This window comes from Silurus aristotelis (assembly GCF_946808225.1).
Source record: "Silurus aristotelis genome assembly, chromosome: 29".
Classification (NCBI taxonomy): Eukaryota; Metazoa; Chordata; class Actinopteri; order Siluriformes; family Siluridae; genus Silurus; species Silurus aristotelis.
Window position 1 is genome coordinate 4,339,960 of NC_139602.1, and position 27,512 is coordinate 4,367,471.

The following is a 27,512-nucleotide window of genomic DNA, read 5'->3' on the forward strand; positions in this document are numbered from 1 at the left end:
TATCATTAATGAACGGCACATTTTAATGATTTAGAATTACACGCCATTTACTTCCTGTTTTCAGTTACCTTATAGCTGCATTCTTTCATTCTGATACCACCCTGTCCTTTAATTCCTGGAACACTACTGAGAAGTCAAAAAGCTAATAAACTACACAAATCATTCAAACCGGAGACTTTTTTTCCCTCACCACAATGAAATTTTAAAAAAAAAGTCTGTTTATTATTAGTTGTCTATAATCTTTTTTATTTGCCATAAATGTCCCTTTAAATGAGCCGTTAGAAACGACTATAGAAACGATAACGTTTAAGAATAAGACCATTACTCTCAACCTGTGATAAGATATGACGTGATAGAACTTTATTAGTCCTGAAGGAAATTATTTTGCCAAAGCCTGTACTGAGTACAAGATAAATATATATATAATAAGATACTTAGTAAACTATATATACTAAGAATATATTGCAATTATATTTGATATTGCACATGGTATAGAGAGATTTTTACACGGCACTTACATGGAGTTGGAGTGTGTTTCACTCCAACTGGATTTAACAATTGCTAATAAGGACTGGCACCAAGACCAAAACACTGGCGTACACAGTCTATATAAAACATGAAAGTGCTGAGGCATACTTACAGACAAACACATTTATATACACACTTCAATGCCAAAACCCAGCGGTTACACACCAAAGGGCAAAGCCGCCCTATCAGAAAAGTGGATATTGAAGGTTGCTATTTTTACATTTCGTCAGTAAAGGAGGATCGCAAAAACAAAACATGTCCCGAAAGCAGACGCTAAACAAGCTGGAGTCGCCTCCGTGAACAAGGCGCTAGGACGAGTCATTATCGTCCTTAAAGACAAACGAGACAAGCAAGAAACATGTAGTTTTCAAACAGTGGGATGTTTTAGTGGCTAAAAAACAGATTGCTGAGTCATGAAGTGGTCTAGGCAGAGTAAGCATTTTGTATTTTACACCTACAGAGAAGAAGCTTTCTCTGGAAAAACATGGTTTCTAAAAAAGTCGTGTCATGGTTACGACCAAAGAGTCGGTTGCTTTTCATCCAGTGTTATACCTGATTCATCCTGATCCCTACCCCTACCTCTGGATGGAGTTTGCGCCAATTAGAATTCACTCACTGCTGCTGAGTGTGGCTCCAATTAAACAGCCTGAACATCCATGAGGCTTAAACTCAAGAACCATGAAGATGGGTTTGGACTGTAATTAATAACAGATTTATCATTCATTTGTTCATCCTTGAACAGATGATCAACCATGATGAAATTATAATGAATGGACATTCGGTAAAGATAAACATGGGTTCCTTTTTGATTCTGGGTTCTCTCAAGGTTACTTCCTCATAACATATTGCAGAGTTTTTCCTTACGACTCGCTCATAGGGATTAATTTACGCAGCTAAAACTTATATTTATATTTTGTTTAATTCTGTAAAGCTTCTTTGGGACTAGTCCATTATGTGCTATACAAATTGAATTTATCTGAATTAGACATTTTTTAGGAACTGTTCTACAATTTAGGAGAGCTACAGCATATATAGGGTGTAAAAGTCCACAGTCCATACCCTTGACCCTTGACTTCCTCCTTGACTTCCTCCTCCCCAGTTTCCTCCCACCTCTTCCACAAATTCCTAGTCCACATCCAGAACATATTCCATAGCTTGGTGTTCCTGTAATAGACTTTCACTTTCACTGCAACCCTGAGATAGAAACAGACACATACCAGGAACACGAATGTTGTGGGGGGTGAGGCAGTGGACATGGAGTAGACAATATCATTGAATTTTCATTTGTGTATAACAGCAGTTTGGAGTGAGCTTTTCCTCTTTTACCACTCTTTTAATCTGCATACGTGTACAATGTTTAATTTGTAAATGGAGAACATGAAGAAAGTTTATAGTTAGATTTTATGTTGTGGGACGTCTGAGGTAAAAAGTCACAAATTCACCAAACACACACCAAACACACCAAACACACAGACAATCCCAGTCCAATACCAGTGTCTAAATGAAACTAGAAATCAGATCAGCATAAACTTCTCTATTCTTCTACAAGTATTGGGAAACTCTGATTAAGCTATTTCAATCGAGACCCTGTGTATTAGATGTTACCAGTAATAAAACCAGCAAAAATACACTAAATGGACAATATTTTGTGTACAAGTATCACAAGGGTGTAAGTCAGGTTAGGTACTTATGTAGAGGAGGCCTGGGTGCAATCAGCATTATAATTTATGCCAAAGGTGTTCATTAGTGTTGAGGTCAGAGCTCCACAGCAGGTAATCTTCCACTTCAGCCCATGTCAATCAAATCTTCATGGAGTGAGGGAAAATTTAAATTGAGTGCATCCAAAAACATTCTGAACAATTGTGTGTCTCCAACTTTGTGTTTTTAGGAAGAAGGACATATAACTGGAAAAGTAAGATGTTTCAATACTTTTGTCCATATGGTCTATATGTAACAGTGCTAATCATATCTGAGAACCTGACTGTGATGTGGTATAAGTAAAGAACAACACACTACAGGACATGTTCTTATAAAGATAGTGTGTATTGTATTTACTGGAGTTTGTTATTTTACAATTTATAATAAATTTATAATAAAAAAGTTGCGATAGTTTATAGACGCATTTAATGGTGTGGAAAATACTGAAGCTCGTTTTTTCTCTCGTAAAATTAAAAAGAAAAAAAAAAGCCTTGTTATTTTCTTTAAAGTGTAAAATGTGCTGTCCTGAGGAATATGGCGTCACACTGTGTGAGGATGAGCAGCTCGAAATACATCCACTATTCATTTTTTTTTTTAAACGTGACCAGAAGATTAACTATTTCAGATGTCACGTCTGAAATACAGCTTTTTTCTGTTGCAATTTTGCATAACGTGAACATTTCTTTTGATATTTAACAGAATCTACTCAGAATCTACTCAGGATTAACTCGCTGTAAAGTCTAGGTGTGTTTTATTGTGAGTCTGGTGATTGTGACTAAACTAGTGTGGTTACAAAGACGATGCCGGATGCTACACTTGTATGATTTGTAAAATAAAGAGTAAGCAATTATTTATATATATACTTTTATGAACATTTCATTCTGGCACATGCCAACCAGCCATCAGCTGTGTTGTGGGAAATGAGAACGAGGAGGTTTGGACTTTAACGTTGGCACAACATGCCACTGGCTCTGCTCACGTTACCGCCCATGGTTGAAACCCTCGCCAGCCAACATCATCATTTACTTCCTCTGACATCCACCGAGGAAACTTGTCATTTGCCGTCCCATTTATATGAAGCTTTAAGTATGAGATGATTTAACAGTAATTGAAAGGGATCTCGGATTTCCACTCCTGCTCCGAGTGAGCCGCAGCGTGTTGAGCTCAAACATGGTTTTAATACTCTGCGAGACGTTCGTCTTCGTGTCAGAGGCGCGGCAGATGTGAAATACCACATGATTCCATCGTCTGAATGAAAGCTTTACCAACACTCCTCTGCCAAAAATGTGCAGCGGACTTCACTGCCTTCACTCTCATAAGTAAACAACAGTTCAGAAGAAAAACGCTACAAAAAAACATCTTTATCTAAACCTGGTGCTATTCGCCTCGTAAAATACTTGGCCTGGGCAATAATTTCAATGTATTTCCAATTACAGTATTTTTACTCTTTATGCTGCAGATTTTGAAAAAAAAATCTTGTTATTCCTTGTAAATAATTTCTTATTTTTCCTTTAGGAATAATGAATGAAGGAACTTTATTTTTTACTGCATGTAGCCAATGAACCAATTTATTAATTTTCCGCTTTGGGGCTCTAAAACACTGTGTGTATGTTTCAGGAAATGTGCAACATTTCCAGTAGTGAAAGCACACCTCAATATACATGCCATGCCCACAAGCACACACAGCAGAATAGCATGAACGAGACACAGGCCAAGAATCCAGTGAATGAAGCTTTATATGTTAAATGGAGAAATAACTGTGCATTTTTATGGTGGCTGAAAAAATAAAAAATTCTATTAAAAAACTACTAAATTTTTTTTATCAATTCTTCTTCTTCTTTCGTCTGCTCCCATTAGGGGGCGCCACAGCGGATCATCCGTCTCCATAACCCCCCTGTCCTCTACATCTGCCTCTTTTAAACCAACTACCTGCATATGTCTTCCCTCACCACATCCATAAACCTCCTCTTTGGGCTTCCTCTTTGCCTTCTTCCTGGTGGCTCCATCCTCAGCATTTTCCTACTGATATACCCCATGTCCCTCCTCTGCACATGTCCAAACCATCTCAATCACACCTCCTTCACCTTGTCTTCAAAACGTCCTACACGCACGGCCCCTCTAAACTAATTTCTAATCCTGTCCATCCTCGTCACTCCCAACTGATTTGGCGTATGTTTTGTTACAGCAGATGATCACTTTGGGTCATTTGGTCTCAATTTTTTTCTAAACTAAAATCTGTCAAATCTGGTAAATGTTAACTTCCCCACCTAAGGCCACTCTTTGACCTTATACCTTTATCTGTGAAGCTGCATGAATAGATAAATGTAAATGTAAGTCTGGATAAGAACCTCTACCAAATGCCATAAATGGAAATGGAAACTTTAAACCACCTCAGGGAAAATGTCAAAATGAGTCAGGTGGACAGTACAGCGAGAAGAGAAACTTATTGAGTTATAGAGCCGAAAAAGGCTTGTTTGTAGACATGTCCTCGCTGCTGTACCATGACACTGCTAAAATGGAAGCGCCTTGGAGAGAAATAGCTCCGTAACCCTAAACCTAATCCATAATGTCCTCCTTTTTTTCCAACCATTACTTGCTTAACACACGTCGCCTTCGTTTTTTTTTTTTTCATTATCAGGGCTACAGGTTGTTTTTGTTTGATGCCATTAGCAAAAGAATGCAGGTCTGAACGTACCACGGATTGATGACATAAAACTTTGGAAGAGCCTTTTTCTTGTGTGCATCAGTTTTCGACGCGTCTCAACTGTCGTACAGTCTGATATTATGACAAGTGAGATCCTACAGTGTGACATGTGACACAATCAAGTTCGTACAGTCTGATAAACAACAATCATAAAGGACTATTAAAAATCATGTGGTATGAAACCGCTATTAACTTTTTGCAGTCTGTTGTTCATCAGATTAATCCAAGAAGTTGTCAGGAAAATTCTGCACATGGAGCTGAATTTTATTTTCAGATTCACTTGAAATATCCACTGTAATTAATCAAAGCCTGATATTCACTGTGTAAGAAGTCGTACTTCGCTAGCGATGTATTAAACAGAGTCTTGCTCAATTTTTTATCACAAATGAAACCTCTGTTTTTTTTTATTTGCTACGCCCATATAAGCCTTGATGTGGCTTGGTGAGGTCAATTAAGAAGAAAAATTCTAATAAGCAGTAATAAAACCACATGCGAAGACAATGGGTCTGAGAGACGTACAGAAAAACAAATCAGACACGGGGTTCTAGCATGTGCTAATAAGAAACACCTGTCAGTATGGAGATATACTATCAACATTCACAACGTTTAGGTGCACATTCACCTTTGCGGGGAAAGATTCTAGGATTCAGCTCTTACTTATTGCATGATCTTGACATACTGTAGAACTGATTACTGCCCCACGGATGGTACTAGAAAATTGGCTCCTCCGCAGGAAAATTCTCTCTGTTGCTCAGAACTGATTAAATAACTTCATTTCCATTTCCTGTTTGCTCCGTGCTTAATGAAATACATCCATATCACTGCCTCCAATAACATGCAACAGAATTCGTTAACAGTCTGCTATGTAGTCCCTCATTCTCCTGAGCTTAAAGACCGCAGTTCAATGTTAGGGCTTGCTTTTAGTCCCATAAAGAAATCTACAATCTGACAACCGAGCACTTACAATCAACAAACACTTTACGATGGGTGACGGTGGTCCAACTTCCAACCTGTGAGTGTAAGAAAGTCTTTTTAAGGTCTTTATGAGTTTCTATGTAAAGATGCTGGTAAGCGTCAAAGGAGGGATGTGAACTCAGTTCCCACTTTCTTTCTGAATCTTCATGAGGGGAAATGCAATGCACATAGTGAGAGATCAGAAATCACAGTTCCTCACTCTACAGGACTGAGACTGTGTAAAAGCTGTGTGTGTGTGTGTGTGTGTGTGTGTGGGGGGGGGTATCATAAATTGTGGTTTACACCGTGTTTTCTTTGTGGTTTTTAACCCATACAGAGAGAAAATAAAAAAGGAAATGTGTGTGTGTGTGTGTGTGTGTGTGTGGTGTATCTGTCATCAAGCATAAAGGAAAATGTTACAGGAACACAATCATGTGATTTGTACTGCGCTTGTCATCATAAACTCCCTGAGATGGGTTGAGGTAGAAACCTTGAGTGGAACTGGACTCAAGAGGGAACCCGTCCTCATCTGGGTGGCACCGAATGTCCAAGTCACGTTCTTTCTTACATGGTTGTACCATTTTAGCTGACTTTTGGAGCTCTATTTTGGGTTCAAATGCCGCCTCAGGTGCTGAAGTGTAGTTCCATAGATGCCACTGCATCCTGTCTGCTTATAGAAGTGGAACTGATGTTCCACTTCTTCACACACACACACACACACACACACACACACACACACACACACACACACACACACACACACAATCATTGTTTCTTATGTAGACAGCTTTTTTTTATTCTATTTTGTTTTTTTGTTAATCCTGTTGCTGTCCATATTAGGAATGAACTATTTTTCATGACACTTTAAAAATTCCCCCCAAACACACACACACACACACACACACATGAACACACACACACACACACACACACACACACACACACACACACTAGCACACACACACACACACACACACACACACTTCCTAGTAAATGAAAAATTTAAATGAAGCCTTAAACAGAGTCTTTTCCAAAGATAAAAAAGAAAACCATGTGCTATAAATCTCTCTGCCATGAACAAATTAACACACTGTAAAGCCAAATATAACTGAGGCTTTTAATTGGGAACACAACTGCACTTGATCCTTATTTAATAACATCCTCAGCAACTGAGAGAGAGAGAGAGAGAGAGAGAGAGAGAGAGAGAGAGAGAGAGAGAGAGAGAGAGAGAGAGAGAGAGAGAGAGAGAGAGAAAGCACATCATAGACATTTATTTAAATCTAGAAGAAAATAACTCTTACACTGACAGGAAAATGAGTCTCAATAATTCTGGAGCTCGCAGTAATACAGCTACTACAACAAATATTACTACTACAACAGAGCGTTCACACAGAGAAATAATCCAGTTCATAAAGCCTGAGCATCCAAACCATCCAGTAAAGTAAAGAGTGAATTGGGACACCAGCGAGTAACACAGAGCAGATCTGGAGACATGGGAGATGAAATAAGCTACTGTGCTGATGTGAAGCTAAACATGTCTTAAAGCAGTCACTTACATTTATGACTTGAAAGTGTGTGTGTGTGTGTGTGTGTGTGTGTGTGTGTGTGTGTGTGTGTGTGTGTGTGTGTGTGTGTGTGTGTGTGTGTGTAGTTTGAAAACCGAGATGACCTGAGGGAATACAGGTGAAAATGGAGGCTCCTGATCCAGATGTTTAACACATCAAATAAAACACGTGATATGACCTGGATTTCTCTCCACTCTTTCTGTTTTATTATATTACGTCCACTCTTTCAGACACTGTGAATGTTTTCAATTCACATACATAATACGGCCTAAAGTTTTGGACCCCTGACCATCACAAAATTGCATGTAATTTTTGTATGCTGTAGCACATTCCAGAATAAAGTGCAAAGGCTCATGGTTTGTTTTGAAATGGGACGTATGGGTATGATGGTGAAGTGTCAAAAAGTCACCTACTGTATAAATATGGTAGTAGTAGCTCAATGGTTGAGGCTCTGGGTAACATGAGTGAAAATTGGAGATTCAAGACCCAGCACCAAGCTGCCACTGCTGAGCCCTTGAGCAAGGCCCTTAACCCTCTCTGCTCCAGGGGCCCTGTATTATCTCTGAACCCAGTTTCAATTCAAGTCAAGTCAGGAAGCTTTTTATTGTCATTTCAACCATATACAGTTGATGCAGTACACAGTGAAATGAGACGACGTTCCTCCAGAACCCTGGTGCTACATAAACAATATAAAGCTACATGACAGAAAAACACAGAGCTCAGGACTAGTAAGTGTCCTCGCTACATAAAGTGCATCGTGTGCAACCTGGTGCAAACAGTGCAAGACAAGACAGTGTAGGACATATACACAAAAACACAAAATAGCGCCGCCAGTAAACCTGCTGTATATTACACAGTACAGTGTGCAGAGAGAAGTGTGTAAAAAAAAAACACAAAATATAAACAGATGTTATGCAAAACAGCAGTAGCAGCAGGCAATGAATGTACAAAAACATCATTTAAACAGTTGTGTACTAATAAATAATATCATATGGGTGGTGCTGAAGACATGGCTGTGTGAAATGAGTATGAGTGTGTGTTTGAGTTTAGTTTGTAGCAGTTCACACAGTTGAGTGAGTGTGTGTGAGTTTCAGCTCAGTTCTGTGCTTTTGAGGAGCCTGATGGCTTGGGGGGAAAAACTGTTGCATAGCATAACTTCCTAATATGCTGGGATATGCAAAGAAAAAATTTCACTGTGCTGTAAAGTTCATGTGACATATAAATGCATGTACATATTTAATAAATATGGCAACCAGAGTCGATAGCAACAATGCAGCGACTCTTGTGCCTGTGCGTTGGTGTGTGTTTGTGATCTAACGTACCAGTATAGATTTACTTATTTCTAGAGACTCAAAGCACTTTTGTGCGTCGCTCTGGACAAAATGGCGCAAATTTAAATGTGATGCAAGACGGTAACATGTCAATCAGCAAGATGACTCCATTCAGACCTACACACAAAAAAACAGGATAGTTGGAATGTACTGCTTTCACACCCTGTTGCAAAAAAAAAATACAAATGCTGAGTGTTTAAAAAAAACATAAAGATGAAGCAATAAGACCGGCATTAAAGATGTGGAATGAATTTTATCTCAGATGAGTCATGGTTTAGCGTAATCTTCACATGTGTGTGTGGGAACGCTACAGGCTCTGTTATGGCCTAGAGGTTTTTATTTCGCAATGGGTCACTGTAAATCAACACAAAGTTCCTCAGAACGCCACTGAAACATTTCCATGCTATGACTGGTCTCTAGACCTCACCTCTGGCTACAGGGCCTGAGGCCTGTTTACTGAATCGACGAATGAAAACTGATATTGGTCATTCTCTACCACCACACGTTGAGGACAAATCTATTAGACTGATTGTGTGAGTTTCTTTAGTACAAGTCCAGACTTGTACAAATCGATGCCAGAAATGCAGTGAAGCTATTCTGGCACCTCGTGGTTATATCCTGTAATAATGCCATGGTTATAACAACCTGGGGGCTTTAACTTTGTGGATATATATTACACAGTCTCACAGATCACTACATGAGCTCATGGCCAGTTCAAAACTCTATGTCATCCCTATGCCACTCTGACAATACTCTTATCATGAGGGTCCCACCCTCTGACCCCTGACTGCACAAGACCACATGGTGAGCAAGCAACCATTTACTAAACGACCCAATGGATTTCTGATTTTGACACATTTATAATACTAGCATGAGATTTCGCTAGTGGTCATTGCTAAGCAACCCAGACTATGTGCCTTATGTCTCGCCATATTATGCCATTTTCTATGCTGTGTATAATTATTTGCCCCCCACCTACCCTAATACACATTCCCACCCTTGTGAAAGGTCATTTAGACTTACCTGGTCTCCCATATGTTTGACTTTATGTTTTAAAACTGTTTTCTTTATTTAAAATGTAAAACTTTTATCTCAATAGCCAAAAAAAAGGAGTAATGAATTAGGATGAATTATGTATTAAGCTGTGTCCAGAGTGCGCATGCGCAAGGCATCGACCAGCTGTTTGGTCCATTCCTCACCTGTCTCTATTCTTCAACACGTAAAGACCATGGAGAGACACAAAGCTGGAACTGGAAATGAAACCAGCACCTGATATACTGTAGGTGAGAGGGGGAATATCTGGCAGCACAGAAAGCCCCGCTGGAGCTGGAGCTCTGGAGCGCTGGAGCTCCTCCGAACCAAACTTGCCGTGACTTGTGCAAGAAGCGCCAGAAGAAGAAGCGCAAAACGGAAACGAGGAGGTCCGAGCTTACCGAGATACTGGCGCATGTCGAGCAGGAGCCTCGGAGGTCCTCCGTTAAACTGGTAGAAGAGCGAGGCGAGGCAGAAGAGCAGCAGCGCGCCCATGCAGAAGCCATAGTCCCGCAGCGAGAAGCGCAGCCACAGGGCCGACAGCCAGTCTCCAGGCTTTCTCCCGCTCCGATCCCTGGTGCTGTGACTCGCAGCCGGGTGGTGGTTGAGTCTGGGTCCGCCGTTGTGATTCTTCATAGTCTCCTTGCATGGAAGCGCTGAGAGTGGTGGTCGTCACCCATAGGCAGCTTGAGGGACAAACTTTCTGTAGCGCATTTAGAAACACAAGAAGCTGAAAAAGACCTGAAAAACCCCTGACCCTGACCCTGATCCTCACACTCATACACTCACACACTAATACACTCACACACACTCACACACACGCTTCCTCAATGTCTCTCCTCCTGCGTGTTTTTTGTGCTGATGTGAAGTCAGGAATCCATCCTCTGTTCCCCGGGTTCGTGCCGGTGTCAGATTACTGAGCCAGGAGGAGGATGAGTTCGAACAGGCTGATAACCAGCGCCACCGTGCGGCCATGATCGCTACCACTACCAGCTAGATCTTTGTCCCAAACGCTTAAAGGGACAATTGTCAAGGGCCAAACATCAAACTTGAGGGTCGAAAGTATATTTGCGTTACACCAGACTGTATTCTATTACAGTAAAAGTTGCCCTGGTTCCACTCATTTTTAATGATTTCATACTATTACTTATACAAATATTATTCATAATATTTAGAAAATGATTATTGTCACAGATAATTTTTTTTCCTTCACATATCGCAGGATTGTTAGGAAACTGGGGTCCGCTATGATACAGTGGCCCTGGAGCACAAAGGACCAAGTGTGGTTTCACAATACTGGGGCTTGAACCCCGACCTTCTGATCAGCAACCCAGAGCCTTAACTACTGAGTTACCACTTCCAAAAAGTTTTCCAGTTCAATACAACTTCTAAATATTACAATATAAACATAGAAATAATCCCAGTTAATATTACTGATTTTAAAAATATTGTATTGCGTTTTTTTTATTTCAATTTACATCTTTGCAGCTTACAACAAATATGCTCTATTAAATTATAAACTATAAGAAGATCTGTACCAGTGATTTTTTTCTCATATATGGCATTGTGGGCATCAGGATGGATGGATTAGGCAGGTCCAGAAAGAAGAAGAGGACAGGATTACTGTGAGAGAGAGGTCAGGGTTCAAGAAAGGACTCCAGCACGTTTACATAAGATTATAAGTTTATAGGAAGAGCCAGAAGTTAACAAAGATAAGGAAGTTAAGGAAGTTTTAGGATATGAGGCAACCAGCCACCATGATTCCTTAAAATCTGCTTTTTTACATAAGAAACACATATTCATTAAAAACATGAGTAAACAACTAGGTTTTTAACCTTGTCTTAAACTTAAACTGTCTCTGAGTCCCAAACACACAAATCTGGCCCATAATGACTTTTCAGAATGTTCACAAATGCACTCGCTTTTCTTTTTTTTATTATGAGCTTTAAAACCATACTGTCTGTTAAACCGTAGTTTTTATGAGCACTACTCTGTGGTATGGGCATGTTAGCAGGGTTCGGAGTTAAGAGGTCTTGTAGCTCAAATAGCAGCTTAGCTCTCATAAAGCTATGGTTTTAGCCATGACCTGTGGAGAAAAGTATTACATGGCTGAGAAAACACAGGAAAAACACAAACATTCATGTTGGACCGTAAGGCAATTTTCCAAAGGGGTTTTCTCAGACTTTTCTGCTGAGCTCACAGCATTAATTGGTGAGGTAAGTAAGGTGGTAAATGACCTGTTATTGGCCTCTGATCGGGGTTTTGTCTCATTATTTGTTTTTGTGTGACCTTAGTGCAGCTTTTGAAACCACTGATCATACTATACTGCTTGCGAGACTTGAGAATGTTGTTGGAATAAAGGGAACATCTCTCTCTTTGCTCAGGTCTTATTTGACTGATCGCTATCAGTTTGTTGATGTTAATGGTGAGTTCTCCACACTCTCTGAGGTAAAGTTTGACTCAGGACTACAGTTTGTTTCTGATCACCATCGATGTAAATTGAACAGGCTAATGCCACCCCCTGCATTAAATATTCAATACGGTCACCCTCTTCTTTGCATCGGTTTTACTAATTGTAACAAAAAAAGAGAGACAGCCCTTCTTAGTTAGAGCCACAACATTGTATATCTGTAATAAATGGACATCCGGTGCAACCCAGATGAGGATGGGTTTCCCTCTTGAGTCTGGTTCCTCTCAAGGTTTCTTCCTTATGCCATCTCGAGGAGTTTTTCCTTTATTTTAAACATAAAGCAATTATTTCTGGCCAACTTGTAATACTTTAGTTGGTTCTACTTAATTCTTTAGTCTCCATTATACTTATTTGCACAGTTTTCTTCCAACTTTATTTACTTTAGCAGGTTTAAACACAATTTATTGGTGTTGATTTTACTTTTTTATTCATGTTCAGTTGTACTCAATTTATTTGGGATGATCTAACTTAATTTAATTAAGTCATTAAAACTACAGTTAAACAAGTTTGCCAAACAAAATTGCTTAATGCTGAAAGAGAGCCATTGAATCACATGGAAATACTTTCCATGCTTGATTTAAGTACATTCTAAGTATCTGCCTGTATTTCTCAGCATTGAGGACACCATTAATCCTGACCAAATCTCTAACTCTAGATGCAAAACTTGCAAGAAACCTTCAGCATGCTTCAAAATTGCCTGCAGACACTCACAAAATATTTCAGATTTCGACTCATAAGTTCAGAGCACCTGCTGCCATTTTCCTGCACTGCACTTCCTATGTTATTCATGCAAAGCTGAGAAGCTTACCACGGTTTTCCAAAAGTTGCCGATGGCACTTTTAGACTCTTCCTATATCAAAGGGAAGTAAGCATGATGTGTCTTTCATCTGCTGCATTAAGTTTCCTTGGCTGACCACTGCATCTACAGTCCTCAAAATTGCCTATTTTTTTTTTTTTTTAAATAGCTTGATTTCAAAAACCCCAGTCTGTGTCAAAACTTTGCTGATGCAATATAACTTCCTTGTGTCTTGTTGCTGTGCTCAGTCTTGTCATTGTGTATTACCTGTGAAATGAAGCAGTCTTCCACCACCTCACCATAGTGGCAGAGTTTAGCTGTTCCTTACCCAGTTTGAAGCCTTCTATATAGCCGTTCTGTAGCAGGTTATGTTTAAAGTGGGGAAAAAATGGACTTTTAGAATTTAAATATTGCTACATGTTGGGACAGGATCGTGTTTATTACTGTGTTGCATCCCTTTTCTTATAACCACAATGTTTTCAAATAGTGAAAGGTCTGGAATGAGACCTGAGATTTTTTTTTCTTTTCTTAGAATGCTATGTTTTCTACGTTTTTATTGAGAATTAAATGTAGGATTATAAGAATTGGTAAATATTATAGCATTGTAAATTTTATAGCAGTTTATAACATTGTGTGTTTTATATTCAATGTGTATTTATATATATATATATATATATATATATATATATATATATATATATATATATATATATATATATATATATATATATATATGAGACCCCAATGTTTCAGCAACCATTTTTGTATTTCTTCCCAAGGGACAAAACTATAAAAAATGAAAAATGTTTTTGAGTCAATGTGCAGTTTGTAAAGCAGTAAGAGTGTCATCTAAAATTAACTCAACATACAGCCATTATTGTCTAATTAACTGTCAACAAAAGAGTCTACACCATAAGTAAATATGTCAAAACTGTGTCTAAAGTGTGAATATGTTGTTATGTAGGGCTGCCTTAATCCTCCTGGGTATGGACCAGAGCTGCACAAGTTGTTGATCCTCTTCCACTCCTTCATAATGACATAATGGAGCTGCTGGATGTTAGACACATGGCACTTCTCCACCTTCCGCCTGAGGAGCCCCACAGGTGCTCAATAGGGTTCAGGGCAGGAGACATACTTGGCCTCTTCATCACCTTCAGATTCCTCAGCAAGGCAGTTGTTATCTTGGTGGTGTGTTTGGGGTCGTTATAATGTTGGAAAACTGCCGTTCGGCCAAGTTTCAGAAGGGAGTGCATCATGTTCTGTTTTCTTGGTATTTCTTGCCAGGGCGTCGCCACACATGCTGGACACCATCTGAGCCAAATAAGTTTATCATAGTCTCATCAGACTACAGGACATGGTTCCAGTAATCCATGCTTTTGGACAGGTCGTCTTCAGCAATCTGTTTGCAGTCTTCCATGCTTCAGAAGAGGCTTCCTTTTGGGACGGCAGCCATTAAATCCGACTTGTTGCGGTGTGCGGCACCTGGTCTGAGCACTAATAAGAGGACCTTCCGCTTCTGCATCCTCTAAAGCAATGCTCGTGCGTCTGTTGTTTGAAGCAGCTACTGCACCTGACCCACTGCATGAGGACTCGACCTCTTTGCCCCTTGTGAGGCTTGTTCCGAGTGGAACCCGTATTGAAAAACCTCTGTATGACCCTGGCCAGCCTGGGTGTACTCACATTTGTTGGCAGTTATTTAAAAAATAGTTAGTTTTGAGTTGAGTTGATGGGACAGTAAATCTGTACTGCTCTACAAGCTGCACAATGACTAAAATATATCTAATTAGAATTTTTTATAGTATTGTCTCTTGAGAAGATCTAATAAATGGTTGCTTAAATGTGAGGGGTGCACACACTAGGGACATCTCAAACACTTTCAGTGGGCTTAAGGTCAGAACTCTGTGGCGGCCAATTTATTTGTGAACATGATTCCTAACGCTCCCTCTTTCACAATGTGAGCCTGCTGAACCTTGGCATTGGCATCCTGGAACATGCCCGTGCTGTCACAGTAACATCTTTTCGCCTTACATGGTTGTCTATGAAATGAGAAGCTACTCACTGCATCAGTCCAATGTTGCTGAACATGTTAAGATTAAAAGATAATGATAAACAGCAACGTCTCTTTTAGCCAGGCAGTGTGTGTGTGTGTGTGTGTGTGCGACAAAAGACTTTATTTTATTTGATAAAATCTAAAGTATATAAATCTGAAAAAATGTTGATATAATTTCATTGTCTTTTAATTTTTCATATTTCACTGAGGACTTATTTTTTGTGTTGTCTCCTAATTGGGGGATATTTGTGTCTTCAGGAGTAGAGTGTTGGGAATGAGTTTTTTCCTCAGGGATTTTTTCAGACCGTCATCACTACTGAAAATGCAGAATTAAGAAAAAAAAACCCCACCTAAACATTCGGTCACTGAAACCCGACACCTCACATAAATAGGCAACTGTTATTAAACCAGTGAATATGATCGATACACCACGTCACGAACGAACCAAGTCCGAGACATTAACCGAGACATGACCCTCATTCGAGTCAGAAGATTCTGTTTATTACACGTCAGAGTGACAAATAGTTTGACTTTTTTTTTTTCAATGCACAAGCAAAATCTTTATAGACAATCATTAGCTAGGTCAAAGGGGAAAAAAATTATTTATACACAGATATTTTACAATAGATACCATAGCAGGACATGGGCTTAAGCAATATGCAAAAGAGTATTGCTATTTATTTATATATATTTATATATAATACACCTAATAATTTGATGAGAAACAAATAAACAAAAAATAAGTTATTTAAATATTAATTACATATACAGAATGTGCAACATGTCCACAATTTCATATATGTAATTAGAATCATTGTAATGAAATTTATAATCAATTTGAAAGAATTTGCTTGTTATGCTTTATTCTCGAATTAACGATGTTTACGGGGAAACACATGAAGTGTATAAACCAACATAATCCACTGCAATCTTCTGCATAAAACCTGGATTTAACTCTCTGTCTGAGGACTTTAAAATGTACTGTTTCATTATCTGTTCTTCCTGAAAAATCCCCCTTCAATCATCTGTATATACTTGAATATAAAGTGCATTTTACAGTAATTAGTAACATTTTATGAAATATTTCGATACATTTTTTAAATATATAAAACTCCCCATAAGACTATGATTGCATTGTTAAAAAGGCATTCGTTTAGATCTTCTGCTCCTCTACAAGAAGGTTGAATTGGTACTGTGTATTGTAAATTGTGCTGATATACATAGAAAAATTGTAGGAAATCCATCAAAACTTTTCATCAAAATGTGCCATAGCGTGCGTCTAACGTCATCGAGCGCATTCACAGGAAGCCTGGATGCTTCACTTAAACTCGTTAGAAACCACAATGTGCAGATTGTTTGATTGTGGGTTTTTCATGTAGCGTTTTTGTAAGGAGTCTCCAGTGTCAGCACTGAAACAGTCTGAAGTAAAACTGTAAAGTTTTCTGACATGGCACGATGTTTGTCTGTTCTTTCTAATTAACAAACTGTTGTTTTGTTGTGCAGATAAAAGGAAAGTTTTAAAAGTCGTTCAGTTTTTTTTACCTAATAGGTTTTTTCACAACATAGGAAATTTAGCTTGTAATCGGTGGCAGTTTGCTGTAGTAAAAGAGGAGCAAAATGCTGCTTATTGGAAAAGACAAGATTTCAGGGATATGAGAGTAAATCTGCTTTGCATCGGGCCAAAAGCACAACTCATTTGTTTTTTTTCCCCTTATTTTGACAGACTTCCTTCAAATGCCAGATGTGTGTTTTGCTAAATGCAATAGAATCTCTCTGTTTATCTCTATAGACACAGACAAGTGTTACTGAACATAAAACTTCATCATGTAGAGACTCATTCTGGAATGTCAACATTTATATCTATTACAGAGCTTCTTCATTGGACTGAATTTCCAAAGTTATATTTCAGATAATCAGATCATCTACAGGACAGTGATGAATCCTGTTTCGTGTTCAGCCCTTTTTTAAAAATCTGATTAGTTTAGACCAGTGGTTCTTAACCTGGGTTCGATCGAACCCCAGGGGTTCGGTGAGTCAGTCTCAGGGGTTCGGCGGAGGTCAAGACACACACCCGACTCGTATGATTCGTGATGACACGCCCCGCTTAAGAAGGGTTCGGTGGATGCGCATATGAAACTGGTGGGGGGTCAGTACCTCCAACAAGGTTAAGAACCACTGATTTAGACATTTCAGACTGTGTGAAGTTTTAAAATGAGTTTGAATATCAGCATTTACATATTGCCACAGTGCTGGGAAGATTTTCCTCGAAGCTCTATGACGTCTAAAATATACATTAGATACAAGAGGGTTATCGCTGCGCACTTATCACCCGATGGAAGATAATTATTGTGTCACTAGATTTGTGAAGGCAAAAGTAACATAAAAAGCTTTAAAATGTAAATGATTCCATAATAAATGATTTTCTCCCGGAACAGATGAGTGTTAGATACTGTGTATTAGAAGATTAAATGCTATTTGAATATACAATATTTTCTTTAGCTAAATGAAGGCAGAAAGGCTTTACAACGCTTTACACTTGGCACTGAGTAAGATGAAATGGCTTATGGACTATACAAATATGTTTCCCTCCTGCAAATAAAATAAAATATGCATAATTCTGAGTGAATGTATACTCTAAAACAGCAACTTTGTGCTTGAGAACGAAACAAATATTTAAGATGAAACCTTTGAAAACTATTTCTATGAGCTGAGAAGTTTGCGTACGGACCTATCAACCTACAGGAAATGACATCGCTTTGGCCAAGTTACAACATCTTTCTGTGCTCGAAGAAGTTCTTCTTCCTTACAAAGTAGCGTCATCAGAACCAGAGAAAACGATCTTGAGCTAGTCTAAATCTTTACAAAATCTCAAAAACTTCAGAAAATCATGTGCTCTGTCTGTGCTCATTTAAAGACTACCCCATTTAGGATTGTTAAAAAGACCCAGCTGGAAAGTCCACCAACAGTTCATGGAAGCCACAAAAGTCCTTTCCGTAAACATCAGCAATACAAAGCTAAGGAAAAGGATAGAACAAACGCTTGTAAGATGTAGATGAAATGCTACAGAGTTTCCTTTTTTCCTTCCACTTCAGCAATCAGACCAGTGCATGTCGCAGCTCAAGCTGTTCATCCACCCTTCATGAGCTGTTAAGTCTGTGATGAGCTGTTAGCTGCGATGAGCCGGGCCTCGCTGAGCAACCGGCGGATGTGTCTCTCCTCTTGTAGCCCTGCCTTGCGTACTGCTTCCTCGGTAAGAGCAGACAGACGGCCCAATGTATCATAACCCGCTGCCACTAAGAGATCGGAATACATGGGCATACCAATGGACACCAACCAGTCGGAAATGGAGCTTAAGTGCACTGGAGACATTGGCTTCCGACACATGTCCATCAAACCTCCAGAAGGAATCTGTGAAGAGCAGGATGGAGAAAGATCCAGAATGACTATTAGCCAGTATGTGCAGTAATGTGACGCATTAAAATAACACTTAATATTTTTTTTGTTACACAGAAAGAAACTGAAACTAAAAAATGCTTGTGACATCTGTGTGCTTGATTTCTTTATTATGTCCAAATGACCTTTTAGTGGATTTAACTCTTTTTCCCATCAAAAGCTATTAAATAACATTTAAACAGGAGTTTCTATGAATTGTCACATGTTGCATTCAAAAATCTAAATTTTTTCTGGAAACTGGTGCATTCCACAGTACATGGACAAAAGTTTGGATTCGAAATGGCATTTTACATTCAATATGAAGATGTTTTCTAGGAATTAGGTGAAAAAACAACAATTATGAAGGTAGCGTGTGAAGCACTCAATTACGTCATTAGTAAATAGTCTGTAGGATGCTGAACCAAGAATGCTGAAGAGAAAGTGTTTCCTACAGCATTTGTAAGAAGAGAGCTCATTTGAAGTCATTAGTCATCTGGCCATGGGTGGAGATTGTTGAAATCACCATTGAACTGACTTACTACCATTTTACCCTCCGAGTGCACTTAGTTTTATAATAAAGTGGGCGCAGCTGCATTTTATAGTTTTATATATACCAAAAATGTTTAAAAATGTTAGGAGTAATCACATCACAGAAGGATACCTAATAATCCATGGTTCTCTCAACCTCTTTCTTTGCTGAGTGAAACATGCTCTTGAGGTACCAGTGATCCCGTCTCTTTCTTCTTTCTGGACCTGCCTGATTCATCCTGACGCCCTACATCTGAATGAAGTTCTCTTTAATCTAAAAACCACTGATGGATGGTTCCATGAACAGCCTAAAGATTTATGAGGTTACTGTGGAGGGTTAAACTCAGGAACCATAAGGATGGATTTGGACTATATAATTGTTCTGAGCATCAGTGATCATCAGATGGAACTGTAATGAATGGACATTCGGGGTCACCCAGATATTGACGGGTTCCCTAGAGTCTGGTTCCACTTAAGGTTTCTTCCTCATGCAATCGCAGGGAGTTTTCCCTCGCCACTGCATCACTCATTAGGGATAAACTTAAAGGGATTCATTTAGAAATTTTATAGATATTTATATACATGTATATTTGTAATCTATTAATTTCTGTAAAGCTGATTTAAGACAGTGTGCACCATACAAATGGGTTTGTTGCGAGGCAAAAACATCAATCATTTATGTAAATATCTTTTCATTTAACTTCTCTTTAAACATCTTTGGAATTACAACCTTATTTAAAAGCAAAAAACTGACCCCAAGACAAATAAACTCTTTGAACTCCCTTGATCAAGCATTTGGGTGTATAATAGATTATGCACCGTATCTGTGTCCTTATTGCCCTGTACAAGTCAACACATGCGAAATTTTGACTATGAACTAAAAGCAACAACAGGTTGTGCAACAGCCATGGTGCTTAAAATCATCATTTAATCTGAGAACCTGTCATTTAGAAATGTAAGGCCTCAAAAACAAGTTTGATTTCGGTGGTGAATGTTCTGTCTTCAAGCTTTGAATAAACTCTGTTGCTTTATGTAATGCACACATGAAAGCCATGACCTGTTTTTTATTATGAATCCGCTCTGTAGTGAGTTACAGAACGGGGTACTCACAGCCATGCGGTGCTCTTTGCGCAGCTGCTTAACTCGAATCTGGTCCAGAGTGGACGCCACGTCTTTCAGTGGCTGCTGGAAATCCTCTGAGTATCTCTGCACCAAGAGCTGAGGAATACCACAGCGGCCGTGCTGGAGAGGACATGAATGAAAGCGTGAGAGGTGTGTATATATTAGCACAAACAAATCAATCGATAAATAAATGGAGCAACATACCGGCTAGCTTCAGGATGGAAAGTGAAGTGAAACAAACCTTTACACCTGACTCAGGATTACGCTTTGAAGAAAAAGTTTTTTTTTTTAAGGAATTTTTTTTATAGGATTGGGAAATTAGCATTACCTTCATCCGAGAAACAAAAATTCGCAAGCAATTAAGTTTACTACATGTGGTTTTTAAGGTTGGCCAGAAAACAATCCCATATAACAGAGAGCCTTAGAACCCTGCAAACCGTTATGAGGTATTTACAGAATTATGAGGCAAAATCATTTGTGTAAAATGACAAATAATGTGACCTAAATAGTTACAACACAATGGCTAAAACTAGAGAACAGGCTTTTACGATTCTGAGGTAATTTCATCTATTGGAACATTTGACACGGAGAAACTATCAGCCTCCATGCTGACTATTTTGTAAAATAATGGAGGTTGCCAAACAGATGTACTACAGAACTAAATGGCAGCATTACTGCGCATTACCGCATGTTCGTTAAATGATGTGCTTCAGATTAATTATGTCAGCTTTAACGTTAAGATGAGTCACATGCAATACAATACAACAGTGATTTGACTGGAAAACGAGTTCAGTATTATGTCTGAGCATTTTTTCCAGCATGACTAAAAGAGCAAGACCAGCCAATATTTGCTTCGCCTTTAATTCAAAACGACTGCATGTAATATTTTTGCAAAGATCGTGCCAAATGCTAATGAAACTAGCCCAAACAGTGTTAAAGAGTAGTACATTTTAGCTCTGAGTTCATGAAAACGCTACTCTTTAGAAAACTAACAGCATTCAACTCATGCTACAGCCATTAACAGCTTGTAATTGAAAGGTTGTAATTTAAAATTCCAGTAACACCAGAGAGCTTCCTGTAACCCTCGTGTGCTTGGGTTGTATCTTCTCTCGACTCTGGGTTTGCCATAAAAATGAATGTAAATGATCCAAAACCAGCATGATCGGTGTTTATGAATGCACATCAAGCCCACCCACTTCAATAAACTAAGCAACATAAATTATACAAAGACCAAATCCACAGTTATGTTCTCTTTCCACCCAGATTTTCCCCCCTGTTGGCCATGTCGCGTGTGGTGGTGTGGTGTGGGCTCCCGGGTCTAGCTCAATGCTATTGCTGGCATGGCAGTGAAGACTTGTAAAAATACAGCATGTGCGCTTGTTATGTCTATAGCAAACTAGGAGTTTAAACATGTGACTATCAAAAGAGCAGCAGGTCTCACCAGGGACATCCTGCAATTAATAATGGTCATCTAGTTTTAGTTTTGCATTCACATTTATGACATATCCAGAGAAACCTGCTATGAGGTTAAGGGCCTTGCTCAGGGGCCCGGCTTGGTGTGGCTAGAATTTAAACCTTCAGATCCAAAGTCCAATACCTTAACCTCTCCCCCCCCTCCCCCCGACTAGCTACTTTTTGGTTAATGGTTGGAAACTAAATGAAATGAATGAAACCATGACCTCGTACACCCTCTAAAACAAAAATGTGGAAAATGGAAAGCCCTCTGCTCTTTGGGCTTTAAATCCATTTAAACATCAGCTCTAGTCATCGCTTTTGTCCTTGTTTTGAAGCCGAGAGAATTCAAGCCACCAGATTTGTCCACGACAGCAGCTGACATACCGTAAAGATGACATAACGCTCGGGGCTCGAAAGCAGCCGTCATAACATATACACATCAACACAATGATCTATGACTATTTTAATGTTACACATGGTAACCTTCTGCCAGAGAGGTTTCATTTCACACTTCTTTTACAAGCTTTTTTTTTTAGCAGATTTATAAATGCCAGAACCAAAATGCAGAACTTCTAATAGATGGAATTAGTTCAAGGGTGATGTGGAATTGATTTATAGACAGAGGAGGGAAGTTATGAAGTACAAATACTTCGTTACTGTACTTAAGTAGATTTTTCATCACTATTATTTTTTTCGGACAAATATCTCTACTTTCTACTTCTTACATTTTCAATCCAGACTCCTGACTTTAGTGTCAATCTATTTGATGACATGATCGATATTTTTTCTTCTCATTGCATGTTGTTTTCAGCCCATCAATCTGTTTTTTTGTCATTGTGCGGCTTTTTCAATCCACTGGTGTATCATTTCCTGGCTCTTACACATCACAGACATAGACTACTTTATGAAGCTCACAATGAGCAGGCAGCCTTCAACAAGAAGCCTGGGGTTAACATGGATGAGACAGAGGAAGTCAGTGATGTAAACATGACTGAGAACAGAGACATTCCTGATCACATGATCATTCATCGTCTTTTCTCTGCTTGTGTTCTATATAGTGGATGTTCAGATTGGATACATTCTATAGAATAGAATAGCCACATATACACATATACATTACAGCACAGTGAAATTCGTTCTTCGCATATCCCAGCTTGCTCAGAAGCTGGGGTCAGAGCGCAGGGTCAGCCTTGATACGGCGCCCCCTAGAGCACAGAGGGTTAAGGGCCTTGCTCAAGGGCCCAAGAGTGGCAGCTTGGCGATACCGGGGCTTGAACCCCAGACCTTCCGATCAGTAACCCAGCGCCTTAACCACTGAGCTACCTTTAGTGACACTAAAACAGGTAGTAATAATGACTTTTTACAGCATGTACATGTCAGAGCCCAAACTTCTTTACTTTAACTTAAGTAAAAAGGTAGTCAGTCCTTCATCTTTTTTTGAAACACGAGTATCTGCACTTCTACTTGAGTAAAGGGTGTGTGTGCTTTTGCCACCTCTGTTTATAGAACTTACAATTTCTTGTTTTAATATTTTTCTCATTTTGTTATCTGAGCCTCGTTCTGCTCTAATGAATAATGCTGTTGTGACCCGAGCGTATCTTTCTTACCTTATCTGAGTAAGGCTCTGCCATGAGATCGATGCCCTCTGAGCCAAGCTTTTCCTCCAGTAGTGTCACCAAATCAGTCATTTTGGCATGAGAGATCTTCCTGCCAAGAGCTACCTTGACTCCCTGAATCTGTGGGCAGGCAGACTCAGGCAGGTCTGAGAGCCAGGGTGGTGGTTTCTCTGAATCGTCTGGAGACACGGAAGTGGATGGAATACTTTCAGAAGGGCTAGTAGGGCTGCTTATGGATTTAGGGGACAAAGTCGGCGTGCTTGGACTAGAGCTTGAAAGGACCAAAGATGGGTGTCGCAACCCATTTACTGGACGTTCTTTGGACTTTTTGGCAGGAACAGGAGGGGGCACGGGGGGCTTTTTGGGGTGAGTGCGGGGAGCTGGGCTGGTAGGGGTAGAGCCAGGCTGTTTATCTGGAGCATGGCTTGAAAGTTTTATTGCCAGCTGGCTGGGCACTAGAGGCTTTTCAACTTGATTCTGGTTTGCTCTACACAATTCTGTTTTTGAGTCTAATCGGGAATCTTTACTGTTCTGAAAGCCGGACTGAATTGCAGCGTTTACATCTTTTTGTCGTTCTCCACCATGTGGGGTCGCATTTCTTTTTTCTTTGCTCTGATCGAAGGCATGCTGCCACTGTATGTCCCCCAGAGAGTGAGAACGTTTCCAGCGTTCTGGAGCATCCGAAGCCCCATCAAGCTCCTCACAGCTGCGACTAGCTGGCATTTGATGCCTTGGTCCTAAACGAAGACCCTTCCTCAGGCCCAGAGACCGCAGACTGAAGCCCTTGATAGGCCGGGGAAGAAAGTGCTTGGGGAACTTGCGTTCCTTCTTGGACTGATGCTGCAGCTCCTCAGTAGAGTGGCTGATGGGTGGAGTGAGGAAATCCAGACACTGGACTCGAACAGATTCAAAGCCAGAGGAACAGCGACTTGAGCGAGATGATTTACGAGGCTTCCCTGTAACACATGAGCCTCAGTTTCAAATCTCCAAATGTTCATTGTACAGACTGTGCACACAGTTTATAGTTTATTAGAAAAATATTCCTTGTAGCTACAATATTATTCTGTTGTTTTAACCCTTCTACAGTTTCTATCATATGTCCACACCATTTACAAGACATTAACTCAATGGTGCCAAATTTATGTGGACACCTGTCCAATCACAGCAATAGGTGCTTCCTATTGTTTAATGCTGATTCCATTATAGGTTTCCTCCCTTTTTATTTTTACAATAATATTCGCTTTTTTTAAAAGCTTTTCCACTAGATTTTGGAGTGTGGCTTTGAGGATTTGTGCAAAAGTTTAGCAAGATCATGCCCTGCAGTCAAGTTCAACAGATTCAAAACATTTTTCACCAGGGTACGGCTCAGAGCCACTGAAAATAACTGCAGACCGCTCGGGTTCTTCCACACCAAACTTGGTGAACCTTGTTATCTTAGACCTCGCTTTGGGCACAGAGGTATGGTTATGCAGAAACAGGTTTGATCTTTTTACTTTCCATGAAGGGGAATTGCAGCATATAGACACTTTCTATACAACTGTGTGCTTTGCAACAGTTTAAAGAAGGCTCATGGGTAGGTATGATGGTCAAGATACATTTGCCCATATAGTGTATGAGTGGAATGGTACAAGTAAGGTTTCTGAGGTGTATTGCTATGTATTTGTGATTAAACAGTCTTTTATTAGCTATAAATAACCAGGAAATTGGCTTTGTTGACTTGCACTATGCATTTTATCAGTATTCAGGATGATCTATAAGTTGCTGTTTAGACCCAAACATTAAATACTAAATATTTATCTACTGGATGAGTAGAACAGAAACCTGAGATCATTAGAATGAAGCGTGTAAGTATGTGTGTGTGGAAAATGGGTGGAGATCAAACGAGGTCGGTGGGACAAGCTTACATAAAATGCCTGAAGAGATTCATGCAACAGAAATGAAGGATATTTGAAGTGACACATGAGCATTCAGCAGCGATAGTCCTAGCAATGATACTCAATTTTTATAAGAATCGTGAATGTGCAAATAGTGCCGTTTTCTAAAGAAAAAAAAAAAGAAAAGAGGCATGGAAAGAAAAATAGACTAAAAACCAGCAAAGGGCACGAATGATGTAGCAAGGTTTAAAGCGTGTTTATTTTTAAGTTATTTGAAGTCATTCCTCACAGAGAAAGGGGTCAGTATCACAAGATGGCATTTAAGTGTTAAGAAGAAAGGAAAAATTATTTGACACATTGCAAAAAGAGGATTCGAAATGTGGACACACGTTTCCATTCCTGCATTGTAATATATTTACATACTGACTTCTTGGTAAAAATCTTCAGCAACATTTTTTGCTTTACATTGTAAATGATTTTTAAAGCACAGATGAGCTTCAGTGGACCTGCTGGACACATGGATACACAAGAGTCCTAAAATAGCACAGAAAAAACAAACAATTCTTGATTCTCAGACACAATCTGTTTTACAATACAACTTAAAAGATTGAAATCAGTAAGCTATATTTTGACTCTGCCTACTTGCCTACTTTACCGGTGTCTTAACACTTTAAACACTACCAGGGTTTCCATCCATTTCTTTAATGCAAATCAGACATATTTTCACACTTGATTTGCCATGTAAATAAATAGGGGATGCTTTGAGGTTCGCTGGAATTTGATTTTTTTTTACCAACCCCAGACATTAGGGTTGCACAAGCCAGTGCACTCTTAGTGTTGGTCCCAAGCCCGGATAAATGGGGAGGGTTGCGTTAGGAAGGGCATCCAGTGTAAAAACGTGCCAAATCGAACATGCGGATCATGAATACGGATGATCCGCTGTGGCGACCCCTACTGGGAGAAGCCGAAAGACAGTTTAATAATGCACCATTATAACTGACAACTGTAGCGACTTCTGCAGTTTAAAACACATTCCCCTAGTTGCCATCTTGTTTGTGGTCTTTAAAATATTCACATAATACAATTGGAAAGAAACACATGTTTTCGACCCAGAAGGGTTGAGAATGATGTCTCTTGAAAACCTCAGTCACGTGTGTCTGAGTGATGAATTAGGGCTAGAAGATGAAGAGTTGAGTCTTTAGATTGGAGAGGTGTGATTTTTCAGCCCATAAAGAAAGACAGGAGAAAAAGGAAGAATGATGAGAACAGAAGGACAGCAAGGCATTCGATCCTGAGGTGATGGCGGCTCACGATGTCGTTTGCTGTTAGCAAGTGCAGGCGGGTTCTACCACAGAGAGAGGCGGATGTCATGGCGGCGATAAGACTAGGTTGGAGATGAGAATGCGATGGAAAATGCTAAAATAATGCCCGATTACCGTTCTCCAGGTTTTCGCTGCTCTCATAGCAGCCAGAGTCCCGTGGGGAGTTGGCTGCCAGGCCCTGCCCCTCACAGAGGAGTTTTTCCTGAGAGCCAGAGAGGGCACTACGCTCAGGGTCACTGCTGCCTGTAATCACACACATACAGAGTGTTAAAGGGTGTATGTTAGGGCTTGTGAGATGCATTAACCACGCCTGATGTGGTCTTCTTGCACATAGACCACAAAACCTTTGGTCTATCAAAGGATCAGTCGGTTTGTTTTTGTAGCACTGGTTGATTTTCTGTGTGAGGAGAAGTAGGACTTGAAAAAGTCCACTCACTATCATACTCCTGGAGAAGCTCCACGGCATTGAGCAGTACAGCTCTGTGTTGAGGGTCTCTGATGTTTAGCTCGTCCAGATCCTCTTCTTCAAGCAGCTTAAATGTGTCCAGATCCTCATAGCCATTAAACAAGAAGGTAGGCATGTGCTCCTGAAACCCAACCACACACAAACACACACAAAAACACACACACACCAGTCAGAACCATCATATGTATTCAGAGCAAAAACTCCAAACACAATTTTTCAGAACAGAGTGACCACATCATGAGTGTGAAATGTTCTGCTGCGCATTAAAACAAAACAAAACTGAGACAATAAATATTCTAATCTTTGATTATTTTAACTGTTGCTGTTCTGTGGTAATGTGTCTGCTGTCTGGTGTGTGTGTGTGTGTGTGTGTGTGTGTGTGTGTGTATGTGTGTGTGTGTGTGTATATATATATATATATATATATATATATATATATATATATATATATATATATATATATATATATATATATATATATACACAGTGCCTTGCAAAAGTATTGACCCCCCTTGGCGTTTTTCCTATTTTGTTGCCTTACAACTTGGAATTAAAATTTATTTTTATTT

General features: G+C 39.5%; 3 protein-coding genes across 15 annotated transcripts in view; 1 reads left to right on the forward strand and 2 right to left on the reverse strand.

Moving 5' to 3' along the window:
- The window catches only part of usta (uronyl 2-sulfotransferase a), an 84,879-nt gene extending 73,990 nt beyond the window's left edge, over positions 1 to 10,889 (reverse strand). The window contains exon 1 of the mRNA XM_083535143.1: positions 10,214 to 10,889. Coding sequence (XP_083391269.1) covers positions 10,214 to 10,448 — 235 coding nt within the window. The 5' untranslated portion in view covers positions 10,449 to 10,889. The remainder of the gene's footprint in view (positions 1 to 10,213) is intronic.
- The window catches only part of LOC310722588 (uncharacterized protein), a 478,020-nt gene that overhangs the window by 150,639 nt on the left and 299,869 nt on the right, over positions 1 to 27,512 (forward strand). The gene's annotated exons all lie outside the window — the stretch shown is intronic.
- The window catches only part of sash1a (SAM and SH3 domain containing 1a), a 316,459-nt gene continuing 304,554 nt past the window's right edge, over positions 15,608 to 27,512 (reverse strand). For 12 of the 13 annotated variants that reach the window (XM_083534940.1, XM_083534935.1, XM_083534945.1 and 9 more), the window contains 5 exons: positions 26,914 to 27,064; positions 26,592 to 26,720; positions 23,273 to 24,237; positions 20,199 to 20,330; positions 15,608 to 18,536 (listed from right to left, as the gene is read on the reverse strand). In XM_083534940.1, the coding sequence (XP_083391066.1) occupies positions 18,276 to 18,536; positions 20,199 to 20,330; positions 23,273 to 24,237; positions 26,592 to 26,720; positions 26,914 to 27,064 (1,638 nt within the window). In that variant the 3' untranslated portion in view covers positions 15,608 to 18,275. The remainder of the gene's footprint in view (positions 18,537 to 20,198; positions 20,331 to 23,272; positions 24,238 to 26,591; positions 26,721 to 26,913; positions 27,065 to 27,512) is intronic. The other variant, XR_014532387.1, reaches the window with a different exon arrangement.